Below are 10,071 nucleotides of genomic sequence, written 5' to 3' on the forward strand. Positions count from 1 at the left end.
TATGACAGGTACAGGGAGCTATACTCAGCCTTGAAAAGAATGATGGGGTACATATCAGAAAGAAACACAACACAGCTTTTTTGAATTCAGATCTTAATGAGAATAACTGAAACAGAGAATTAGGGAGAAAGCAAGATGGAGAAAAGATTCCTCAGAACCTGAATGATACTATTGTTGAGAGGAAGTTTCATTTTATGAATCAAACATATTAAACAAATCAGTAAATAAGCCTTTCTTCCTCTTATTTTTCAGGGATATTTCTTCCACTAAACTGCAGGCCCTGCCTAGCTATGGGCTGGAGTCCATTCAGACACTAATTGCCACATCATCCTATTCTCTGAGAAAACTGCCATCGAGAGAGAAATTTACCAACCTCCTGGATGCCACACTGACTTACCCCAGCCACTGCTGTGCTTTTAGAAACTTGCCAACAAAAGAGTAAGTAAAAAACAAAAGGTAAAGCTTGCCAAGCTGCGGCAGAAACTCATATTTGAAAATAGTCAACTGGTCGAGAGCTCCCAGCCCCTTCTCTCTCTGCCTTCTAGACCAACTCTGTAGTCATGGGGTCACTTTCAGATACACAAGAAGAAAATGAACTATCCTATGTCCTCCTAAAAACTGACTCCAAACAGTCGATTCACCCTGCAGCTAAAAGACCTTTGTAGCTTATTCTGAGCTAATTCAATTATAGCCTTAAGTCAGGCTATAATTGCAGTTGCAAAATGGAGTACAAAACTAATATCTCAAAGATCAGCTAGCTCTCATCCTTATCAGAGAGCATCATTTCTAAAGAATTGGGAGAAGTAGGCTCAATAGGGTAAATTTTACCTAATGTCTTAATCCTTAGTTAAAAAAAAAGAAAAAGGATACAAAACACTACAAAAGGTTTTCATTGTTTTTTTTTTTTTTTCAAGCTATTTCTCTCCCAACATAAGACTATCTTCTATCACAGAACAGATTCCTAGCTCCCTAAGGGTTAGCTTAGTGTGGGAACAGAAAAGGCACAAGCTCCTGGCTGCTCTTTGACCAGTGGGGGGCATCTTACAGATTCAACTAATTCATTTCAATCCAGAATGTAATGGCAAGGTGCGGAGAATTTCATTCTTTCCTTAAAGCACTGTTTTCCAGATTTTTTTTTTCACTGAAATGCAAGAAAGACTTTTATTACACTGCAACCCAGTAAACATGACACATGTAACTGAAATAAAGCACTACTTAACTGTTTTTTCACATGTGATACACTGAGATACTCTCATCTACTTTATTTCATATTTGTTTGCTCTTAATGCTAATCTTGATTCATTCTATTGTTTTCATGACCCACTGATGGGTTACAACTCACAGCTGGAAAAACACTGCCCTAAAAGAATATTATACAGCCTAAGAAGATATTCTTAATTAATTAATTAGATGCGCACTAAGAGAGTGACACTAGGATGCCTTTGTCTTTGTTTGGAATCAACCAATTTATAATTAATCAACCAGCACGTGTTATCATCGTACACCTACTTTGTGCCTTGCATAAGTAGGTGCAGTTCTACCTGAAGCTTTTGAGGTAACCAAGAAGACAGACCACTCGCTGTACTCAGAGAGCTATGCACCGTTAAATGAGCTTCAAAGATCATTAACTGAGTTTGGAACTCAGTGTGTTCCAAACGCTGTGCAAAAGTCTGAAGATACAAAGATGAGTAAGAACTCATCCCAACCATCAGAGTCACAGGCAGCTGTTTGGGGACAACACACAAGAGAGCCAATATTTAGGTACAATACAGCACATGTTATGAGAGAGCTAAGAACAGAACAGAGTACTCTGGGAGAAAAGGGACAATTTCTAAATGGCAGTAAGGCTTATGGAAGGCTTCCTGAGGAAGTGAGTTCTGCTGAGCCTTGAACAACAGATAGGAGTTAGCTAGACAGGTGTGGGGAAAAGCACGCCAAGAAGATGGAATAGCTTGTGTGAAGGCACAAAGGCAAGATACAGTGGGGCAAAAGTCATTCAGAAAAACTAAAACAAGAAGACTTGTGGTTACTTGGAGGGGGTGAGTGAGGAGAGGAGACCAGGGAGAGGTGGGCTATGATGGGCTCTGCGTACCAGGCCAGGCTGTTTAGAGGATGGGGAACTACCTCCTGAAGAATTCAAAACGGAATTTCTCAGATTTGCTTGTGTGAAGTATCACTCTGGCAGCAAGGTGAAGGATGTGGGGAAGGGAGCAAAGCTGGCGAGAGAACAACTAGAACAGATGATACAGATGCTGGTTTACGATAAAGGTGATTTTGGACACCTCCACTCTTGTGGCAAAGAGGTCACATCCCTTCTGAAATTACTGGCATGTGAAAACTTTAGTTCAGGGCTTTTGATTCCAGTAGATGAAAAACACTACAACCTCCGGGTGAAAAAAAAAGAAAGAAGTTACACAATTGTGGGTCCGTATCACCAAAGTGAGATGGGAGTGCGGTCACACAGAGGTTCTCTTGATTGGAATGACAAGTTTCAACGGATTCCCTCTCTCTCTCTGAAGCTAGAAACCTTGGATGCTAGTGAGGATGGAGGGCCTGAAGCTGGGCCAGTGGGCTGTTTGTGCAAACTCTGGGTCACCCCTCTGCCCTGCAGCTGCTGAGCCTGGATAACGCACACAGCTGCCCAGGCAGATGGCCCCCAAACTCTCCTTGGTATCTAGGATTAAAATTTCAAAAAAGATAGAGTAGACAGAACCCAGTGCTATTATCTGAAGGCCAAGAACAACCACATTTCCTGTTAACTGTAGATTGGTTCTCACACAGTATCTCCAAGTATCAGATACAGAGCCAGCATCAAACACACATACAATCTCTCTCCCTCACCCCTTCTCTCTCTCTCTCATGCAAAATACACGCTGATTAATTTTTGAACGTGAGTCCAGTAGGTCAAATAGTTCTTATATATTCTCCACCTTCCTGCTTGTATACAAAGTCATTCCTACAAGGAATTGTCTTGTTAATACTGGAGAAGAATAATACACAGAAATATCCATTCTGTGTTTTATAGCCATTCTGTGTATAATACAATTTCTCCTTCCTCCTCAGGAAAGGCTGAGGTTCTCACAGCCTGCTCTCCTTTCCTCTATTTCTTCATCCAGTTTTCCTTTTGTGCCTTCCTTTGGTTTCATCTTAGGAATATAATTGCAGCCTTCTTTTAATGTCTTGGTATTTCCCCCTTTCCACAGGCTCAATTTCTTAGAGGGAAACATGGAGGAAGAGCAAGCAACCACATTATATTTCTGCACATAAGCCAAAAAAGCAGAAAACTGACATCATAATGTCAGGTTCAGAATCTTCAAATCTATACAAAAGAGATTCCCAGTTATAATTCAAAGCCATGAACTCTGAATGGTTATTTGTTCATCAAGGCTGCTGTGGTGAGGAGCAAACCTTAATACACCACAAAGGGAGCTTTTAATGAGCACTGAAAAATCCATGATTCAATGCGACAAATTTAGGTCTAGAGCCCACACAAAACACTTAGCATTCAGAAGCATTTTTATCTAAGCTGGAAGCACTCTAATGACAATTCAGAAGCCTTTACTCTCTCCCCAGGAAGCATTTCAGTTAGGACAACGGTGCAGAACATGAAGCTGGTGTAATAGGTAAAGAATTTGGATGAACAAAGCATAAATAGACACGATCAGGTTTAGTTTAAAGACCAAAAGCTGAACTGTCACTTTTTTTTTTACCTTTTTCAGGCAGAATTTTTCATTTTCCATTTTTAAAAACTTTTCCAAACAATGTGAAAGCACAGCAAGGAGACCAAATAATGAAACACTGTAAGTATTTGCATGCAAAGAAACTCAGGGAGTCATGTTTCATCCTGCATGCACCTTATTATTATCAGTGCCAACGATTTTCCTTTGATAAAAATCTTGGTTGGGGGCATGTTTGCAAAGCATTTTTTAATAGTTTTAAAATGGGATTTTTTTTTTTTGCAAGTGCTATTCAGTTGATCAATTGTCTCTTTCAACTGGTTAAAAAAATACTTTTAAAAAAACATACCTACACATTCATTCTACAGTTATATTCTCTTTGGAAATTAAAATTTTATTTGCAGGATTTTGATGTCACTAAGGGCTTGTTTAACGATAGACTCATTTGTAAGGATTTTCACTGGTCACGTGTTCAGCATTAACTGATCAACTGATTGCAAAGATTAACTGACTGCAGACACGGCTTCTAGAAGTAGCCTTTTCCCTTTAAAGAGACTTAGGCCACTTTTTCTATTATGCTCTGGAGCTTAAAATTATTCAGACTTAATGCTATCATTGACACACATTGGATGGGAGTTCCATTTCTATTCTACTGGCTGATTTTTTTTTAACATTTTTCAGCTGCCTTGGCATTTCACATACCTTCAAATGTAAAAGAGCATGCCTCAAAAGATAATCCCAGGGTCCCTATCCCACATCTAGAAGTTTTATTATTTCTCTTCCATTCCCATCCCCTCCCCCATGTCCTTCAGGCCACAAAACCAGATGCCCTTCTAAGATCCCTTGCCAATCTCCATTCCCTCTTCTACATCTTTTTTTTTCTTTTCTCTTTTTTTCCTATCAATGTGCAAGATATATAGAGGCAGCAGGGTGGTATGACAGAAGGATCCTGGGCTTTGGAACTCCTCAGAGTTGGACATGAATTCTTGGAACTAATTTAACACTAGGTATCCCTGGACAATACTTATCTTTTTTGAGACTTTTTTCCTCAACTGTAAGGGACAGCAGAAATATCATTTGACTTTCAGAACCATGAGAGTGAAGGGAGTTTTTAAAAATTGTGACAGCATCTAGGGTACCTTGTATTATAGTCCATATTCTTCTTCTTTCTTTCATTTAGGTCTGACACCATCTATCCTCCAGCGTTCCTTTTCCTCACCCTTCCCACTCTTCTCTCTCAATACCCTATCATCACCTTTCACGTAACTCTTTTGCAACCATGTAGGTTTTTTTCTCATCAACAGGAAACCACTTCTCAGTACGGTCAATGGTACCATCAAGGGGTGTTTTGGGTGGAGGGGAGACCTTGGCTCAGCCTCAGTAATCATCAGCCCCTACCACTCCACACCTTTCACAATGCGCATCCAATCTTGAGTTTGCTATGCTAACACTGTTTTAAAACAGCCCTCTAGGGCTTCCTAGGTGGCGCAGTGGTTAAGAATCCACCTGCCAATGCAGAGGTCATGGGTTCGATCCCAGCTCCAGGAAGATCCCACATGCCGCGGAGCAACTAAGCCCGTGTGCCAAAAAAAAAAAAAAAAAAAAAGCAGCCCTCTAATCATCAGGATCCCCAAAACTACCTGCAATTAACACATAATATAAGTAACAAGAGTGTGCTCCCTGTGAAAACATTTTTTGTGATAAATCTCCTTCCTTCCCTTCCCACCAGACTGCTGTTCCTGAGTCCCTAGAGTTTAGAAATTCTAGAGCCAGCCACTAAGTCTTATCTGCTCTCCCCAAGTTATTATGGTGTCCTTACTGCTATGGTTGGCCCCACTGTCCTCCTAAAATCCCTGTCTTTCCTCCTGTCTGTTGATTCTTACTGGAGCAGTGGTGCTACAGCTTCTCCTTCCTCTGACTCAATATTGCTAAGCCCACCCACGCGTGTTCACACGCCCTGCACAGCTTTCAGTACTAAAGACAGCTCCATGCTGGGTTTTGTCAATAGGCACGTTGCTGCCCTCAGAAGCCATCCCAGGACACAAATGTAAGTAGCAGCAGGTAGGTATTTGGTCTGAAGGCAAATCACCAAGGAGAAAAATTGCTAGACATATGCCCAGGAGGGCAAAAAAAAAAGAGCAAGCAAGGGACCAGGGGAGTGGGAAAGGGAACATGTTTGACTTCTTAGTGATATAAGTTTATTCAGAAATCATGGCAGAATTTTTAGTGGCTTTGAATTAGTGCTTCTAATAGCAACTGAACTAGTTTTGATAAGGGGAAAGTAATAAGAGAAACTAAGGCAGCAATAATTGGAAAGTTTTCATCTGATTTAATAAAGGCTATATTTTGTATGAATCATCTAGGGAACTTGCTCAAAATGCAGACTCCTGGGCTCTGTCCCTAGAGAGTTTGATTCAGGATCTAAAGTAAAGCCAGGAATCTGTATTGTAACAAACACTCTGGTGATTCTGATGGAAGTGGTCTAAGGACCACACCTTGAAAAACATTGACTGAGAGAGAGTGAAGTAGGAGAGAGGCCCCTGGCCTATAAATATGAAGACCTGGCATTGCCACTAGTGCCTAGGTAAGTCACTTACCTCCTTTAATCTTGGTCTCCTTACCAATAAAGTGAAGGGTTCAATGAGCTGGTCTTTAAGGACCTTGCCAATCGTAAGAAAAAACCTACTTTCTTTCATCGTTCTTATAACCACCATATCTCTTTAAATATTTTAAAATTAGGTAATTATACTGAAGTGCATGAGATGAGGACAAACAAATGTGCTACTTATATTTAATAAAACAAGTGAGGTTCCTATGCAGTCTCCTGTGTGTGGCAGCAGGACTTCTCCAGTTCCAGTTTGGTTTCTATGATATTCCAGCACATTTTTGGAGACCCAGCTTATAGATTTCTTCTTTTTTTTAAAAATCTGTGTTCTTTCCAGTAGGTAATTGTAATGCTCAAATATATCATTTTATCCACTCACTGTATTAGGTACACACTTCCTTCTACAGAAAATGAGAAGCTAAGTTTTGAGACTAGAGAAGAATGTTCTTTTAATGTGTGAGGAACTCTAAGATGAAATACATATTTGTAATGGCCCTGACAGAAAAAGTATGCCCATTTCTCCACCTCGCAAAATTGTATTAGCTGACTGTGGGCGAAGAGAAAATGCATTAAGCCTACATGTATCATCCTGTATCATTCATTGTCCCTGTATCCTTTCAATTCCCTTCCAATCCAGCATCACCCTGGTGTATTCATGTCACAAACATTTATCGAATGGATACTCTGAGCTAAAACTGAGGCACTGAGATTTTAGACATAAATAAGACCTAGTCCCCTGACTGCAAAGCTTTTAAGAATAGCCTCATAGACTCTGAAAGAAGACATGCATCATCACATAATGGCAATATAGTTTGAGAATTACAATAGCACTTAAGTGCGGCCATGGCTGAGAGAAGGGGTGATAAACTCCTTAGATGTGCAGAATCAAGAAAGGCTTCATAGAGATGCTTCTCTTTAAAGATGAGGAGGGGAAAAAAAAAAGATGAGGAGGAATTCTCCAGAGAAATGAGGAAGAAAGGGAAGAAGAAATAGCACAAACACATAGGGATGAAACAGTAGAACTTATTCTGAGTGCCACATGTCATTTCATATGACCAAAAGGTTGACTGCACAGGGGATTTGCAAGAGATAATTATGAGAATCTCTAACATTCACTGAGCACTTAATAGGTGTCAGGCACTATCCTAAACATTCTACATGTGCTAATGCTTTTAATCCTTAGCACAACCCTAAAGAGGGAGGAATGATTATTATCCCTATTTGGCAAATGAAGAATCTGAGGTGCAGAGATGTTAAATAACTCTCCCACGTTTACACAGCCAGTAAAAGCTGGAACCCAGGCAGTCTTGCTCCAGAGCCCATGTTCTGAACTGTACAGCACTACTGCTTCTCAGAGATGAGACAGAACGCAGATGGAGGAGAGACTAAGAGGTCATCACAAGGCGTCTGGAGTTTATCATATAGCCAATAAGAAACTAGGAAATGTCTGAATTTGTGCTTAAGAACGGCCATTCTAGAAGGAATATACAGATGGACTAAGAGAGGGCTAAAACTGGAGGAAGGATGCCAGGAAGAAAACTAATGTAATTGTCCATAAGAGAGAATGAAAATCTGAACTCAGGCAGTAGCAGTAGGGTTGGGAGAAAGGGAGTGGCAGAGGTGGGACTATTCCTTCACCAGGGACAGAGCCCCTCTTCAGTCCACTCTCTGAATTTGCCTCATACCCTAAGAAATACCCATTGTCACTATTTCATCCTGTTGTTCATGGCTCTGTTCTTCCTCTGCTCCTAAATTTCTGTTGAGTCACCTGTCCTTGGTTTCTATTTCTCAGCTGGGCTATTTGATTAGCCAGGGACTTAAGTGCAAGCATGTCCTTCCGTAGCTGATGATCTTCAACCATGGGATCTTTCCAATCCCATTTGTGTTCTACTACAGACAAACAGCTCGACAGCAGTTTGCTTGGCAACCAAAGGAGATAAATAACTAAGAAAATGTCAAGAAAGGGTTCTTTTAGATTGAGCAAGCATAGATTATGTCTCTAAATTTGCTTTCCAAAGAAAACGGTTTCATTAAGCCTTTGCATCATTGTGAATCTACATATTTAAAAAAAAGTCTAAATGGCTTTTCATTCCCTTAAGGAAATTCTACATCAATTCAGAGTTCTCAGATAATAAATAAATGTAAGACTAAGGCTATTGTGACTTTGTTTCCTCTAGTTTGTTTTCCTTAAAAAAGTACTACGGATGATTTCTGAATTTTTTTCAAAACCCAGAATCATAGAAAATCTCTTAAGTTGACACTGAGCCAAACTATTCTTCTTACAGTTATTCTGCCATCTTTGCTGAGAGTGAACTGAGTGGCTGGGATTATGACTATGGTTTCTGCTTACCCAAGATACTCCAATGTGCTCCTGAACCAGATGCTTTTAATCCCTGTGAAGATATAATGGGCTATGACTTCCTTAGAGTCCTGATTTGGCTGATTAATATTCTAGCCATCACAGGCAATGTGACTGTCCTCTTTGTTCTCCTGACCAGTCGTTATAAACTGACAGTGCCCCGCTTCCTCATGTGCAACCTCTCCTTTGCAGACTTTTGCATGGGGCTCTACCTCCTATTCATTGCCTCAGTTGATGCCCAAACCAAAGGCCAGTATTATAACCATGCCATAGACTGGCAGACAGGGAGTGGGTGTAGTGCTGCTGGCTTTTTCACTGTATTTGCAAGTGAACTTTCTGTTTACACCCTCACAGTCATCACACTAGAAAGATGGCACACCATCACCTATGCTATTCAGCTGGACCAAAAGCTGCGATTAAGACATGCCATTCCGATTATGCTTGGAGGATGGCTCTTTTCTACTCTAATTGCTATGTTGCCTCTTGTGGGTGTCAGCAATTACATGAAGGTCAGCATTTGCCTCCCCATGGATGTGGAAACCACTCTCTCACAGGTCTACATATTAACCATCCTGATTCTCAATGTGGTGGCCTTCATCATCATCTGTGCTTGCTACATTAAAATTTATTTTGCAGTTCAAAATCCAGAGCTGATGGCTACCAACAAAGACACAAAGATTGCTAAGAAGATGGCAGTCCTCATCTTCACCGATTTCACCTGCATGGCACCAATCTCTTTCTTTGCCATCTCAGCTGCCTTCAAAGTGCCCCTTATTACAGTAACCAACTCTAAGGTTTTACTGGTTCTTTTTTATCCTGTCAACTCTTGTGCCAATCCATTCCTGTATGCAATTTTCACAAAGGCATTCCGAAGGGATTTCTTTCTGTTGCTGAGCAAATTTGGCTGCTGTAAATATTGAGCTGAACTTTACAGAAGAAAGAACTTTTCAGCTTATACCTCCAACTGCAAAAATGGCTTCACTGGATCAAATAAGTCTCCCCGGTCTACCTTGAAGGTGACCACATTACAACGCCAATATTCAGCTGTCCTGGACAAGACTTGCTGTAAGGAGTATTAACTGTTATATCAATAACCACATTACTGAATTATACTTAAATATGTAGAAAAAAATTATCTGTACCAGTAATTTTACAAAGAGTCAGTTTCAGGAAACTATGTTTTAGACACAGCAGGCAAAAAAAGACCTCTACTTAGCTCAAAGTTTGGTCCACAACCATTGCCAGCCTAAAAACTATTTGTCACTGGCACATGATAACAATACAGAAGTTGTGTTTTGAAGCTTTTACAGCAAATTTGACACAGCAGTTACATGTCTGTTGAATCTCATATTTCAAAAGTGAGGTGGTATTTTCCATGTCTTTTTTTTCTCATTTCATCCTTGCAGTAGTTTTTATTTCATTTTACAAAA

General features: G+C 40.3%; 1 protein-coding gene across 1 annotated transcript in view; it reads left to right on the forward strand.

The window, feature by feature from the left end:
- LOC130856852 (lutropin-choriogonadotropic hormone receptor-like) overlaps positions 1 to 9,748 on the forward strand; it is a 57,234-nt gene extending 47,486 nt beyond the window's left edge. The window contains exons 9-11 of the mRNA XM_057741792.1: positions 253 to 438; positions 3,720 to 3,800; positions 8,834 to 9,748. Coding sequence (XP_057597775.1) covers positions 253 to 438; positions 3,720 to 3,800; positions 8,834 to 8,876 — 310 coding nt within the window. The 3' untranslated portion in view covers positions 8,877 to 9,748. The remainder of the gene's footprint in view (positions 1 to 252; positions 439 to 3,719; positions 3,801 to 8,833) is intronic.
- The last annotated feature ends 323 nt before the right edge of the window (positions 9,749 to 10,071 follow it).

Source organism: Hippopotamus amphibius, chromosome 7 (genome assembly GCF_030028045.1).
Source record: "Hippopotamus amphibius kiboko isolate mHipAmp2 chromosome 7, mHipAmp2.hap2, whole genome shotgun sequence".
Classification (NCBI taxonomy): Eukaryota; Metazoa; Chordata; class Mammalia; order Artiodactyla; family Hippopotamidae; genus Hippopotamus; species Hippopotamus amphibius.